Source organism: Drosophila melanogaster, chromosome 3R (genome assembly GCF_000001215.4).
Source record: "Drosophila melanogaster chromosome 3R".
Taxonomy (NCBI): Eukaryota; Metazoa; Arthropoda; class Insecta; order Diptera; family Drosophilidae; genus Drosophila; species Drosophila melanogaster.
In genome coordinates, this window is record NT_033777.3 from 7,105,130 (window position 1) to 7,120,929 (window position 15,800).

General features: G+C 43.1%; 2 protein-coding genes and 1 long non-coding RNA gene across 17 annotated transcripts in view; 1 reads left to right on the forward strand and 2 right to left on the reverse strand.

The window, feature by feature from the left end:
* Alh (Alhambra) overlaps positions 1-15,800 on the reverse strand; it is a 29,590-nt gene that overhangs the window by 10,534 nt on the left and 3,256 nt on the right. For 8 of the 13 annotated variants that reach the window (NM_001275401.1, NM_001275402.1, NM_169170.3 and 5 more), the window contains exon 1: positions 1,949-3,295. In NM_001275401.1, coding sequence (NP_001262330.1) covers positions 1,949-2,515 — 567 coding nt within the window. In that variant the 5' untranslated portion in view covers positions 2,516-3,295. Of the gene's footprint in view, positions 1-1,948; positions 3,296-13,828; positions 13,920-14,305; positions 15,754-15,800 lie in introns of those variants that run through there. The other 5 variants (NM_079526.3, NM_001275403.1, NM_169171.2 and 2 more) reach the window with 2 other exon arrangements.
* On the forward strand, positions 4,883-5,135 carry lncRNA:CR45906 (long non-coding RNA:CR45906). Its single transcript, NR_133349.1, has one exon. It is a non-coding gene; the product is annotated as a long non-coding RNA:CR45906 (long non-coding RNA).
* Mlp84B (Muscle LIM protein at 84B) lies at positions 7,721-12,603 on the reverse strand. 3 transcript variants are annotated; one of them, NM_001316489.1, is made up of 2 exons: positions 12,522-12,603; positions 7,721-10,709 (listed from the first exon to the last, which is right to left on the reverse strand). In NM_001316489.1, exon 2 carries the CDS (start codon positions 10,628-10,630, stop codon positions 9,143-9,145), a length of 1,488 nt encoding a protein of 495 aa, NP_001303418.1. In that variant the 5' UTR covers positions 10,631-10,709; positions 12,522-12,603; the 3' UTR covers positions 7,721-9,142. The 3 variants fall into 3 exon arrangements, with proteins under 3 accessions (NP_001303418.1, NP_477122.1, NP_731134.1); NM_057774.5 differs by having other exon boundaries at positions 8,393-10,709; NM_169173.3 differs by lacking the exon at positions 12,522-12,603 and adding an exon at positions 11,523-11,587 and having other exon boundaries at positions 8,393-10,709.

The following is a 15,800-nucleotide window of genomic DNA, read 5'->3' on the forward strand; positions in this document are numbered from 1 at the left end:
CATCTTCATATAAATAGGAAAGGAAATCCCACACAGAAAACTCGAAGTATGATGTTTGGATAAGAAATAGGACACGTACAAGTGGTTTTGTAGAATTGCTAAGCAAATTTTAAAGTATCCCTGGATGGGACAATGTTTTTAAAGTGCTCGGAATAAATAAATATTAAAGGGAATCCCAGGAAAGCAGTGCTTATAAAAATGTTTTCTTTACAGTTTAATCTACCACTGAACGAAAAACCATGACGCGCTTACCAATTAAAATAACAATTAGAGCAAAAGTTGGGACAAGCGAAAAACAACAAGATGACAGCAGTAAGGAAAGGTGAGTTAATACAGATCCCAGGCCCGCATACCTGGGATCTAAGAATCGGCAGCTGTAACAAGATCGAAGCGAGGATCAATCAGCCGCCAGGAAACAACAGCAAGCACACAGGCACCAAAACGTAAGGGTAGATCCGAGGAACGAGCTCAAGATGTAGCCACGAGGGAGCGAGGAAGATGCTTGGCAGCTGTCGTAAACTAGGCGCAAATGTGCCATGCTGACTGTCTGTATTGTACAAGGCCAGAAGAAGGAAACGACCCCGGCCAGGATACAATGCGATATCCCAGGGATATGCCCAGGCAGCCAGCGAAGCCGGCCTGTTTTCGGGATAAGTTTTTGCCCTCTGAAGGGGAAACGGCAAGGATAAGGCAAACAGCTGTCTGCCCGGAATCCCCTCTGCTGGTCGGTCACGTAGTCCTGGATAAGGCAGCAGGAAGCAGGAGAAGGAGGAGGACTAGCAGGAGTAGAGTCCGCCCTTAATGGCACTTACACTAATCAATAATCGAGCACCATGTGTCACAACTCTGATATATGCGTTTTAAGGCCAATTGGAGTGGAAGGACGGCGCAGGGAAAGTGGATGCGGGCGAGGGGCGGAGCCCGGCGTAATTGAAGGTGTCTTCCCTCTCATCGCTCCTTTTGTTTTCCAGCATTCGGGGCAGGTGGCTCAGTCCCACAGTTGCAGGTGCATGTTGCACATTGTGCACTGCACGGTGAAAATTCGTTTAAATTATTGATGGAGTGTCAAAGACATTGGCAATCGAACAGCGACGCAATGGGGGTTGTTTTAAAATAAAGGATCCATTAAATAAATATAACGCATTCCCGATGGTTGGAATTTAAATAAGAGGCCCTAATGGTTGGATCAGTATCCCGGGGCATCATGGGAAACAAACGGCGATCACTCACGTTGGGAGATATGAGTATGAGAAAAAGAAAAGGGACAAATAAAAAACGGATCAGTTTCTAAGCGAAAATGAAAGGGTTGAGATCAAATATCACATTTGGAAAAATTCTTATGTCCCAAGGTTTGCGGTTAATACTTAAAAACAAGAAGTGATTGAGCGAACTGAGAATACTGATGTCAAACTATTTTTTCCAATTAATTCGCTTGAATGTTTTACCTGAAAATGTGTTCATTGTAAAAGCATGCTTTTGTCCGAAATGAAAAACAGAAGAGATTCTATTTTTTTGTGCTCGAAAACGACCTTTGAATGTGTTAAATTTCCGAAATGTTGCAGCCTATCTTGCCATTCTCAGCGAGATAACAAATCAGTTCCTACAACCTAGCACCAATAAAATTTTTACTTGGAATTCAAGGATCATTGATAATTTGAATTAACAGCACCTGCCACAGCAACGAATCAAAATACATATTTATCACCATATGGGATCATCGTTTCGAGAAGACTCGCTAAAATGGAAATAATTTCTCTTTTAGATCTGCTTCTGTTTGCAACCATTTCCTAGTTGACAGACCAGACAGCCTCCATGAAGCTCCGAAAATAGATTCGAGGGATTGGCAGGGACAGATGCTTGGATGCACGGATATGCTTGGCGCCGTGTTTTTCGATGGCAGGCGGGGGGTGGGGGGGGGGGGCGGACCGAGGCAAAGTCAAATTCTTACCCCGGAAAGCAGGAAGCGTATTTTTAAGTTGTGCGGATATGTGGTGGTGGCTCCTACGGCTGCACCCGTCCCTGTCGCTCCACCACCCAGATAAGAGGGCGAGGCGGAAGCCGATCCGCCCACGTATTCGATGGTCGCCGAGGGCGTGGTAGAGGCAGACGAAGGCGACGACGAGGCGGAGGTCGAGTGCTGGCTGTTGTTGGGGTGGTGGTGCGTTGGATGGTGGTGATGTCCCTCCCGATCCCGCTCCTTGTCCCGATCCCGGTCGCGATGTCGTCGATGCTCGCGATGCTCCCGGTCACGGTGTTTGTGATGCCGGTGCTCCTTGCCCTCGCGCTCCCGCTTCTCGCGTTTCTTTTTTTTGTTCTTGCGGTGCTCCTTGTACTCGGCCATGTCGATGTGGTTGTTGTTGCTCTCGGCGGACTCAGCCTCGGCGGTGGCCGCCATGCTCACCATGGCAGCGGTAAAGTCCACCAGAGCTGCGCCCGAAGTGGCTGCCACTGCTACGGCCGGAGCCACGTCCATCGGCTGCGATTGCGAGGTGTCCATGGTGTCCATCATCATCATTTTGGCCGCTCCTCGCCCCCGTCTTCTTTGCGAGAGAGCCAGGTTGACCCCTATCCCTCCTCACTCTCTCTCTCACCTTTGCTGTTCGATTCTACTTTGTGCTCCGTAATTAACTGGACAGGCTCTCCAGTTCTTCCGTTTTGGACGTTTCGTCTTCGACGGGACGGCCTTTGTTGTTGTATCGCTTTCAATATTATTATTTTGTATGCTGCCTGTATTTTGTATACACTCACGCACGCAAACACTCGCAAACACAATCACAAAATCACAGCGCATACGTGAGAACCACCTCCGCCGCTCTCTCCCGTTTTTGTTGTTGCTATTGCTATTGCTTTTCTTGTTGTTGTTGGGGTGAATAACTTTTTATGTGGCGGCGACTGGGCTGGCTCTTGCTCTCTGTCACTTCTTGTTTCGTATTCCCTTCTCTCTCACGCGCGCACACACATCACCGTCGACGTTTAAACTTTTTTTCCTCAACGAAACTTAATTTCTTTTAAATGGAAACTTGGCGTTTTTTCTTGTTGGAAAAACATGCAAGAGCCAACAGCGGCCACATGAATTTTTTTCAAATAAAACACATACAGAACTAAACTTAATTGGAGGTGTCAAAAACACACACGCTCGATATCTCGCTTAACCGAAAATCAACAAATTATCCACTGTTTTTCTGGTTCACATGCACGGAGGCTGCAGCGTCGGCGGAGCTGCATGGCCAAAGAGTAAGCTACGGAGCTATAGTTGCTGCATGGCCGTACGGAGTTCGAAATTCGAATAAACTGGCCAGTTTCCATCCGAGCGCTTAGAAGCTACACTGCACAGGAGCGAGCGGGAGAGTAGAAGCGCTCTCAGAGAGCGTGCTGCATTGTTGTTGTTGGTTTGGCTGGCAGCCGGTTTTCCGTGGGGGATTATTGAGACGTCTGTATGTATTGTTGTTGCTGTTGCGCCAGTGTGAGTGCATGTCTGCACGTAGGCCAGACGCACACTCACTCGCACTCACCGGTGTGCAGACGGTAAAAAAAAACAGAAGAACACACGGCGGCAGCATAAAAATAAACATACATTCGTAGGTTCAAACATACATGAAGGAGTTGAGTAGCAAACGGAGGCACATACATAAGTTAACTGGAAAACGTTACCCAGTGAGCATTTGGGAGTGGGATTTAGGTACTTGAGAACAATTAGCAAGGTGCAAATTTATTCAAATTCATGAAAACACCATTGAGTGTTAAGCCACATGCATCACGAGGAGTGACGTCGAAAGTATAGGCTGTGCAACGGTATAACTCAGGTGCACAGAAAGAAATGCAGCTCTAACAAATTTTATACATAAAAACAATATTTCAGTTTGAATTCCAAAAAGAATATTTACAAAAGATCATGATCAAAAAATGATATCAAATAATTGCCTAATATGGCAAAAATTCAGATTAATTTAATACTACATTTAAAATAACTCACATCTCTTTTTTGGATGTGTAAAAGTGAATCTTTCACATACGCCGTGTACTCTCTCTCTCTCCCTGTCTCTCACTTTGAGCAACAAAGATTTGGATTCAAATGCAGCCGAACTACAACAACATAAACTGCATGTCGTAATACTGTTGGTGTAATAAAAAAAAGCGCAGCAGCAGCAAAAACAACACTGTAATGACCAGGAAGAGCGAAGGCTAAAGAAAAGCTTAGCAAAACAGAAATGTGACAAAGAGCAATAAATTAAAAGAAGACTGACCAAGTTAGCAGGGGGACTGCAAATTATAGCTGAAATTCCTTGGCCAAGAAGTACCTGTTAGTCGCTGTAGTAATTGTTATTTTATTTTATGACACCCATTAGAAAGGGATAAATATCTGGCTATAGAAGAACAACTACATATGTACATATGCATATAATAATGGTGCTTTGTTGTTTATGGGTTAAGGAGTTTATTGCTTGTAACATCGTTTTTAGACCGGTCAACAGATGAGCTTCAATTATACTTAAGGCACTAACACTTTTTTTTGCATATTATACACGTAAATATTGTTTAAATATAATAAAAGTATTAATAACCCACAAATTCATGAAGATTTTGTATATTTATTTCTATAACTATAAACTTTAATACAACACAAAACTGTTCCCATCCAGCCTAAGAACAGTTTCGGAGAGCAACTTCGGAGAGAAAGAGAGTGAGAGATACGGAGAGCAAAGCGAGAGACCGTTGCAACATAAAAACAAACGCAGATGTAGATATTTCGTTGTGTGTGTTTTATGCAATGCCCATCAGCGAGCGAGCGAGATAGCCCGATGAGGGTGGGGGTGGGTGGCAATTGCTGCATGCAGGTTAATTCTACTCTCACTGCTGTTGTTGTAGCCGTATTTGTTGTTGTAGTTACCAGACAGCGATTTAAGAAGACAAAACAGGAAAATGAAAAATAATTGAATTGTATGGCAGGAGAGGAGAACGAGAGGAGAGGGAGAGAAAGAACCGCCACCGCAGACATTTGCAATTGGCAATAAATAAAAGAAGTGCAAGAAGAAGAAGCAGCAGATTGTTTGCAGCTGGAGTGGTAAGCAGAAGAAGAAAAGCGAGCATAATTTGCGATGCAAATAAAAGCCCAAAAAATCATGGTGCAGAAAGGCAAAAATGAACGTTAAGTGGCATTTACCTGGCGACGCAACAACGGTGGAGGGGCATGGGAGGAAGACAGGTGAACGTGCCTGTTTTACAAAACAAACAAACCCAACAAAAGCCAAGGGGGAGTCTTTGGGTTCTTGGGTTGGGCGGTGTTGGGGCACAAATGTTGCCGTTGCAACATTGCGACCGTAATCGAATCACCAGAAATGTGGCAAAGGAACAATGCCGCTTCTTTGCCGCTTGGAAAATTAATTTTACTGCAGTCAAAACTCCGTATCACGAACATCACCAACAATGAACGTGTACATTGTGATACAACAACTTTAAGTGCCGCCAAGAATATCAGATTATTATTTAATAAAAAAGCAAGTTTCATTGCTTTTTGTAAGTTACCTGTTGTAAAATTTTCATTGTCATAGGGACACGAAATGGTTGGTTCATAATTAATAGGAACTCTGCCATAAAACACCTAAACATGCATTAATTAGTGCAATCCCTGGGCCAGAAAGGTGATGCTTTTAAGTCTCGACAGTGGCGGATCGTTCAGCCCGACAAACAAATCTAAAAAAGAGGGTTTCCCAACAAACAGCAGTGAGTGCAGCACTCAAGGAATCAAATGAATTGTGCAAATATTTCTGCAGGCAACGTTTTTAACTTTGCACACGCCACTGAACAAACCCATTAAGGACGCACTATTGATCATCAAACGAAAGGAGGGTAAGCAGCTCAGGCCTGCCAAAAATCATATTAAAACAAAAATGTCACTCTGAAATATTTACACAAGTGTCAGTTCAGAGGTTTAGTTCAGCCAGTGCTACCAGGTCGTGGGAGTTTTATTTTGGGGTTGAAAACATGCACAAAATATGAATCAGGTTGATATTTATTCACATCCCAGTGAAAATATAACAATAGGTTGGCATTATTTATGACAAAGATGCTAAATTTGCTATCCCAACTATTATATTAAAATTTAGACAAGCCAAGTCTTTGAGGTAAGGTTTGGTCAAGGACCAAACTACCCACATATCCATTTTTTTTATTAGCAACAACAGCACGGTAACTGTACCACAAGACACAACTAAAGGCATTCACAAAAGGTCCAAAAACAGGAATAATATAGCGACGCGTGTCGCTAACGGGAATTTGTCAAATTCAGGCAACACGCGACCCGGAGATTCGATAAAAACTCAACGACCCACCCACACCCAAACATGGTGTTGTTGTTGCTCGGGTGACCTGACATTTCAGGGAAGTGAAATAAATTAATTGCCACGCCAAAAGGTATTTGTCGAAGCGAGTTTCATGGTCATTTAAGAGGAACTGGCCAAGTGAAATTCACGCCGAGCGACTGACTTTCGGAGACAAGATCATAAAAAAAACAAACCCTCAGCCGAGTGAGGGTGTCATAAAAAGTAGTTTTGTTGCAAGTACACCCAATAGTCAGTCAGCACATGTAATTCTCAGTTATTTTCCCCTGACATTTGACAACCGCTCATAATCGACACAGTCAAGAGGAACACAAATTATGAATTATCACCCTGCCCGTTTGCGGGTGGATTTTTAAACTGTGCACCACTACTATCGCTATCGAAGGACATGGCACCCGAGCCACCCGCTTGAGGTCCTTCCGCTTCCTGATTTTTTGGTTCTCAGGCCACACCCCCCACAGTTCCCGGCGGTAGTTTGCAATTTGGTCCTCACAATTGGTGGCCAAAATGAGCGCAGCAGTGAGCCGCTGAAAACTGTCAGTCTGTGGCCAAACGGTTCCGATTCGATGCGGTTCCATTTTAACCCCCGCCAAAACCAACCAACACACTGGGACATTTTACTTTGTAATGTGAAATCAATAAGTTGGCCATTAAATGCACGCTAGTCACGTAAGGCAATTGATATCATGCACATTTGATTGCACATTGTGTCATTTCGAATGTGTCATTTCCTGATCTAATCAATCAATCGCCTTTTCTGTAACATCTCAAAGCGGTCGGTGGGTAAACACAAATCCCCACTGGAAAACCTTGCACTCGTCTTCCGCAAATCGAAAAAAAATCAGCACAACCACATGTTCTCTATCTTAGCCATTATCATGTTCGATCCGTTATACAAATAGTCGCGGACTTCAGCAAGGCATAAATCTATTCGCGCCATTCAAAGCCAGAAATTGAACATTAATAACATACTAGAAAAGCCATATCGAATACGAGTAGAATACATCTCCAAGTATATTTAGAGATCAACATCAGCGGCGCAGTCCGCAAAAAATATTCTCACTGTTGTGGCTCGTCAATTCGGGTGTTTTTGAAGTGCCGTGTGTCATATGCGAAACAATTTCAAAACCAAAATCACTCGAAAATAGACGCTGACTCGGTAAGTCTATAAATATTCTCGCCAATGCGATACCAAAACTAACGTAAACACACCTGGCTGAAGGCGATTTATTTGATATTTGTGTCTGAAACAAAAAAAAATTATATTAAAACAAAAAATAATTTATTTAGTTTGGCCAACCCCTTGGCAACGTATTTTCGTGGTCAACGTCACGGAGCATAAAACCATACCATACCTATAGGATGTCGAATAAAATGAATAGAAATGTGAATAATGCGCGCAAGTGGGCGTGGGACGGAATCATTAAAATTTTGTTCCCAAGGGGTTATTTCGGGTGGGGGGTGATCCTAAAAGTGCATTAGCAATAAGAACTTTGCTCTAGGTGGGTGGGTGAGTAAAGCATTTATTACACAACATTCTCAGCAGGCACGTGTTATAATTATTATAATATAACTAGGGATTCCTCACAAGTATATATGCGAATAAATACAATCTCTTAAGTTCTTCTCTTGAGTGAGAGTTTTGAGTGCTGTGAAAAGCTTTCGGGTCAGCTGTGTGAGGCATATTGGCATCATATTTATATTTAGAAAACCATTTCAGTACGGTTATGGAACATTTCGATGTTTTTCTCGAGAGGCCACACACACACACAACCAAGGATTTATTCCTGTACGTATATGTAGGGAACGTTCTTTGTGCGTATGTTGAGCAATTATTTTTCACGATGTTTGTCGGCCGAACAAGCTATATATAGACCAGATGAGCTGGCTCAATCCGAACCGAACGATCCCGAAACAAACGGAATTGAACTCAACCCAACCACCCACCGGTCATTCCAATCAGATTGCCAACCAACCATTTAGATGCAGAAATCTCAGGTATGCACACCCAATTAAATCAATTAAAACTACGAAAACCATTTCGAAATCATTTTGTTTTCATGGAACCCACTGGGGCATATATTATTGGATGTTATGTGTGTGTGTGTGTGTATGCAGAACATGTACGCTGATGTATATATATATAAATAAATATTTTATATCTGCCATGGCTGGCATCCCAAACAGAATGCAAGAGATTAGATGGGTGAGAAATCATTCAAACATCATTATAAATAATCAGATTTCATAAGTATATCGTAAGAACTAAATCAGCTAAATATACAACATCATATCTTTCATCATTGTTCGTCGTAAGAGTATATTTATGTGTATAAAATTTTTCCATTTGCACAAAGTATGCTTTTGGGTAATTCGATTTGGAGCATAAGACATACTTGGCTGGTCTTCGAAAATAAATAGTTTAAGATACAAAAAAGTAATAACGACTTTGGCTCGCAGCAGTTTCACCTGCAGAAAGTTTTGCTTTTCTCGATGTGGTCAATGTCGTTTAGTTCGTTAGTCTGTGTTCGATGGTTAGTTTCGCTTTGAGTCGTAAGTTTTATGTTTTTGGCATTTATTCTTTTTTTCTTGTTTTCATATTAAACTTAATCTCACATAACCTAAAGAAAATTGAATTGCATTCAGTGCATCGTTGATCAAAAATCGTTGGAAGCAAAACGAAGACTAAGTTAGCTAATTTCAGGGATAGTTAGTTAAAACAGATTGGTCATTAGACAGATGCATCGGAACGGTTCACAGACATGGATGTGGGTTTCGATTGGATATACATAAAATAGGCTCGTTTAGAACGTTGTCAAAGCGCCCGCGCCCAGACCGTAGCCCACTCCCTTGGGTCCAAAATTGCGGCCGTAGCAGGCTCGGCAGTAGATATCGCCGTCGGGTCCATCGTTCAGGTTGGTCGAGTCCAGCGATTTGCGGCAATCCGAGCAGTAGAAGCACCTCTTGTGCCAGATCCTGGTCTTGCTGATCATCTGCTCGGCGGCGAACACGGCGAAACCGCAACGCGGGCAGCCGCCCGAAGTCTTGGGTCCGGCCAGAGGACGGCCATCTGGGAACTGGATGGTGCTCTCGCCACTGGTTGACACTAGAGTGGGGGCGTGGCCGTAACCAAAGCCCTTGGGGCCGAAGAGCTTGCCGTAGCAGGCGCGGCAGTGGATGTCGCCATCGGGTCCATCGCAGGCCAGGACCGAGTCCAATGGCCGGTGGCAGTCGGCGCAGTTGTAGCACTTCTTGTGCCACACCTTGCCCTTGGACAGCTGTTGCTCGGCGGCGAATACGGCTCCTCCGCACCGGGGACAGCCTTCGCCGTCACGGGCCTTAATTGACGTGGTGTCCGGGTTATAGAAGGGCCTGTTGGCGCTGATCTGATCCTCGGTCAAGCCATCGGTCTGCAGGAAACCAGAGCCGCATGCGAATCCATAGCCATGTGGTCCCCACTTCTTGCCGTAGCAGGTGCGGCAGTACACATCACGATCGGGACCATCACTGGCATTGATCGAGTCCAGAGTCTTGTGGCAATCCTTGCAGTTGAAGCACTTCTTGTGCCACTCCCGACCCTTGGAAAGCTTCTGCTCCGCTGCGTAGACCACACCGCCGCAACGTGGGCAACCCTCACCCGGACGGGCCTGGATCTTGTCCACATCAATGGCGGCACGGATTTGCGGTGCTCCGTCGTCGTGAGCATAGCAGTCGGACTGGAGAGCACCACCGCCCTGGCCATAACCATAGCCCTTGGGTCCAAACTTCTTGGCATAGCAGCCCTTGCAGTAGATGTTCTTGTCCGGAGCCTCGCAGCACAGGATCGAGTCCAGACCCTTCTTGCAGGTACCGCACTTGAAGCACTCCTTGTGCCAGCTGCGACCGCGGGCTAACATCTGTTCGGCGGCGTACACATAGCCACCGCAACGAGGACAGCCCTCACCTTCGGGGGCACGAGCAATAGCCCTGGGTTCCAGGCGGGCTCCATTCCTTACGGACGGCACATCGCCGTTCTCGCGCAGGAACTGTGACCCGTTGTCCATGGAGAGGGTGCCAGCTCCAGTGCCGAAGCCGTAACCTTTCGGCCCGAACTTGCGACCGTGGCACGTCTTGCAGTAGAGCTCGCGCTCGTGCTCTGTGCAGTTGGTGGAGTCCAGGGATTTGTTGCACATTCCGCACTTGAAGCAGTTCTTGTGGAATACATAGCCGCCAGCCAGACGCTCTTCGGCAGCGTAGACACTCTTGCCGCAGCGCGGACACTTGGGGGCCTCGATCGGTTGGAAGGAAGGCATTCTGTCTGTGTTTCGGTTTTTTTAACGCTATCAAAATGATCTACGCGAGTACAATTACTTTACTTATTAAGTTTATTATCTGAAATAGCAAAATAGAAGAACACATAGAGTCGATGGGATCGTGGCGTAAGTCCTGCTGGGAAATGCAGCAGAGTGGAAGCTTTGGTGGCGATGAAAGCGATGAGGTAAGCATCTGTCATTTTTGTATGTTAAATGGTTTCCAAATTATTCTAAGCCCAACTAGTTAATTCAAGCTAATCTACATGTTAACCTATTTGGACGATTAAGACGCTTGTTTTATCTTAAGTTTACAATGAACTATTACAAATTCAACTTGACAGTCGCGAATTTCTCCTCAATTTGCATTATGTAGATCATCTATCAAGATTCTTATCTGTCAGTCGAGACGTCATCGCCCGTGCCAGAAAATTACCCAACCGGACGTATGTATACGTAATTCATATTGAAGATTCCTATGTTAATGATCAGAAAATAACATCTTTCTCATGACAACAAAAAATAAAGGAGGAATTTTTCAAATCACAGAACACAGAGAAAAACATGAGCAATAAATGTGTATCTATCTATACAGAAAATGTTGTATAAAAATAACGCAGACAGGTAGATAGATTTGGGAAAAGCACACACAAAAAATAACTGTGGCAGATATATATATGTACATATCTGGGTGTTCTAAAACTGAGTCAGAGCTAAAGCACCACCATCAGATGAGCATCGTCCCTGGCCGGTAATCTGGTTATCTAGCGGTTGCGATGGATTAGTCAGGTGCTTTGCAATGGTCTTTTGCTGCGTGCAAAAAAATCGGTTAAGAGCTGGCGATATCCAACCGTTGGGTGTGAGTGTATTATAGCCAAGATAGAACGGAACCTACAACGCACTAAAACCACACACGGAAGCGCCGAGTACTGAACTGGAAGATTGCTCAAAGCAAACTAGTCTATATAATTGTGAGTGCACACGGCACGGCAACGCGGTCGACTTTTCGCCGCTGCCACTGAGTTTTCCTGCTCAGCACACCGAGTTGAGAAACTTAAGATGCGGCAACACGGAGCAGTTTTCCTTCGTTTTATTTCAGTTTTCATCAAATAACGCCAGAGAGTGGGATGGAAACATATTGGTATGCATCTGCGGTTTTTAAACTTTTTCGATTCTTCGAAAAAGTTTTTTATTCCATATCCTTCACTCGTTTTTTCTTGACCGTATCTCATTCTTGGATGTTTGCTAACTTTTGTGTATATTATATGCACATTTATCCCAGTGGGAGATTATCAAAGATGATCGAAAAGTTGCATATCATTGGAAACCTCAGGCATCTGGGAGTTTGTTTATATTCCCGACTAAATATAATACTTTTTGCATGCAATAAGATTATAAAACTCATCAAAATGTACGTGTTTTTTACGTCGAGTAAGGACTGTATCTTTAATTTTTCTCTATTCAAGGATAGTGACTATTCGATTTGATCTGATGAAAAGATGATCGATTTGTACTTGAATAAAACTCGATTGAAAAAAAAACTCCTCGCAAATAGTTCTCATTTTATTGAGTGAGACAGTTTCCGTAAAGTTTTTTCACACTCGAAAAAACGGAATCTATTAATAATAGTGTGTGGGAAAAATGCTTCCTGTGTGGAGCCATACATTCCTCCTCTCATTTGTGGGTCAAATTATGGTCCAAATTACGCACAAGTTCTAAATTTAAACGATCGCTTGACAAAACTGTATTTTCATCGCTTCGCGTTTGGTTTGTAGCAGAGCTTGAACCGATATTTTTTAGACAAGCACAACACAAAATATTGGAATTTACTGGGTTATGCGTGATTGGTTTTGGTTTTGGTTTTCGTTTTCCATTGACAAAAACTGATATTTACTTTTCGTTCGTAATAAAAAGGTTCGCAAGAGAAATATCCTTAATTTTAGTTTAGCTTCGATTAACAACGATTTTCGACTGATCGCGCTGAAAAATTTGTCAAGCGCTTTCAGTCTTTGTCTGCACACGGCACGAAGGCAACTTTGTCGCCAGAGAAAATGATAGGGATGACTATATAGCCCCAACAATAAATACATTAGCCATCCGAACAAGAATCCCAACAAATCACAAAATATCTGCTCTCACATATACAATATGCTAGTATACAAGAAAAATGTGCTTTCATAAATTGTATATACGGTCATTTTATAGCAGAATATTCCAGGTGATCGTGCTCATGACAAGGCGAAAAAGATGATGTTGGTATTTTATTGGACCAACAACATGGTTCAACTGTCTTGTTCAAAGCCACTGCCTGCCTGCCTTTCGGAACATTGGCACTTCAACATCAATAAATTAACATGCGCATTTGCATTTAATTAAAATTCGATATTTTGCCATGCATTTTTGGTTCAAAAGGAAATTAATGGGGCATGGGTACATCATTGAGCATCAATCAGATCGGCAAAATAGAACCAGACATGGCGGGGGCCAACTCGGCCAGAAAATACCTCTTAATATCATTACTAAGAATGATTTCATTTTGATATTAGTTCTAATGGTATGATTTTACCGATTATTTTAGTTTTGAAATCAAAGTAGTAGTAGTAAGTTTCTCAAATTTATAACAAACTAATTTAATATTTGATTTATTACAGTATTTCGATCGAAACACACACCATTTTAAAAAATGGATCGATCGAAAATTCCGAAGTTCAAGGGGTAGCATTGAAAAACACGGAATTTCTTAAAGACAAGAACGGGTGGGCAACACCTTTTGTATAATTAACGCGCACCTTCGGCAGAATTTCTCAAAACATTTTTAACATGCATTTGCAATTGCATTTCCACTTATAAGTATGATACAAAAATTGGCAAGGCGCCTGCGTTCAAAACTTTTGGCGAGTGAAACGAATATAGTAGTACTCTCTGTCCCACTCTTTAGGTTTGATCAGAGAAAAACTAAATGACAAGTTGTATACAAGTGTAAAAGATAATGGGAACCATCATTAATATAGCAACATTGTATCCAAAAAGAGAGAAAACACTTTAAGAGAATGTTTCGCAAAAATCACTCAAGAGATCCGAAACAAGTTTCCTTAAAAGTAAAAAAGCTTATATTAACTCAATATTTCGGAACGATAACTGAGTTGTTTATCATTCTATTAATAGTATGCTAAAAGATAAACAAAGAAAAAATCAACTTACCCTCTTGGAGCTCTTCTCGATTTCCTTCTCAAAATCTGTTAGAGGCGTCAGTGCAACTTGAACATCTTTGATATCATAGCGGGATATTAAGCTACAGAAACAACCGAAAAATATATTAGTGTGATTTTTTCTATACATTGTTTCAGTAGAAAAAGGTCTTATACGGGGTTATTTTAGTATTAGTATATTCTCTAATAAACGAAACGGATTCCAAAAGTTGCCTTTTTCAATGAAATTACAAAAACATATTTAAAAAGTCTGGTTTCTCAGTAACATTGGGCACTGTTTAATATACATTATGTTCTAATTATTACAATTTATTTAGAATAACAAAATAAAAGAGTTGTCTACACCGGGTGTTCGATAAATTAACAATTTTGCAAATCATAGATGTGCAACACAGTCCCATTTGTTTCTTTAAAATCAGGCGTAAACTAAGTAACTACCAAATTTTGAAAAATGTAAATTGTAAAAGACCTTTTCTTTGCGTTTCTCGTTCCCCACCTATTGTTATCCTCCAGAGCGGAGCCAGAGGTGGAAATACTGCTAGTGGACTTAGCAGAATCCGCTTTTCGTTTTTTCGATGACGAGTTAGAGGAGCTGCCTGAGGAAGTGCTCGTAGATGTAAGGCTATTCGCCGTCGATGACGAAGAGCCTCCCTTATTGGTGCTTAGATTAGTGGCCGCACTGGAAGATACGCCACCAGTACCAGGAGCTATTGTTCCAGGCATGTTGCTTGCCGACGATCCAGCGCCTGACAAATTCTCCCTTTCTGAATTCGAATTACTACCGAATCCTCCGGTGGAGTCGTTCACAGTGGAGCTTGAGGATGTGCTGACTGATCGCAGATCCGATCCAAAACCAGAACTACTGTTGCTCAGATTACTGACTGATTGCAACTTTCCGGCTGCGCTTCCGGCTCCGGTTCCATTTGTGCTAAGGGTGTGGGCATGATTTGAATGCTCATTGGTTGTGGAAGGAGCTGAGTTAAGTCCACTGGCAGCCGAACTGCTCACATGAGTCCCAGTACCGCCCGATCCAGCTGTAGCAGTTGAAGTCGACGAACTGGGCTGGGTGTTGATACTGCTCGTTGTGCTTAAGCTGCTGGTGGCACTGGGTACTTGATTGGAGTCTTTGTTCTTAGAAAGCTTTGATGAGGATTTCTCTCGTGTCGACGAGGAGTTGGAAGATGTTGATGATGCAGATGAATTTGTGAAATTGTTATTCGCTGAATTGGTAGAGCTATCTTTTCCATCCTTGTCCTTGCTGGATGTGGATTTGCTTAAGCTTTTGCTATGTTTCTCCTTGTAGCTGTTGCTACTACTGCTCGAACTGCTGGCCGATGATTTGGTGGTTCCTGGTGCTGTTGACGATTGACTGCTTGTCGATTGCGTAGCACCACCGCTCGAAGCTGATATAATTCCCCCACTTCCACCAGGCACGTTTCCAGCACTGCTGGTGGACGAACTGCCTCCGGGCAGATTATTGTTTAAACTATTGCTAATGTTGCCGATGTTGCTACTCCCTGGTAGTACACTTCCTCCTCCTGTCATATTGCTAGCACTTCCCGAATGCACAGAACTCGAGGAGGGGTTGGGAGCCCCTCCTGTTGAGGATGACGAGCTACTGCTACTGCTGCTAGATGATTTACTTGATGCATTGCTCTTGCGCTGCTTTGCGGAAGATGATACGCCACTCCCACTGCTGCTTCCAGCAGAGATTCCAGCACTGGAGCTTGCATTCAAAACATTGCTGCTGCCACCAGCACTGCCACTGCTGCTGGTAATCTTTATGATTGTGGCCGAAGTTGTCGCGGAGTTCATGGTTGAATCGATCTCCTTCTCGGGCGACGAACACGAATCGGAAGAGGTGTCATGTTGAATGGGTTTATATGGAGGTATTGTTTTGACGTTGCCGCCCTTTTTCTGCAAAGTATCAAGAATTTGAACGGAAAAATCACGAATGCTATCCC

Coding starts and splice junctions, on each gene's coding strand:
- Mlp84B (NM_001316489.1), bottom strand. CDS start 10,630: ATGCCTTCCTTCCAACCGATCGAGGCCCCCAAGTGTCCGCGCTGCGGC.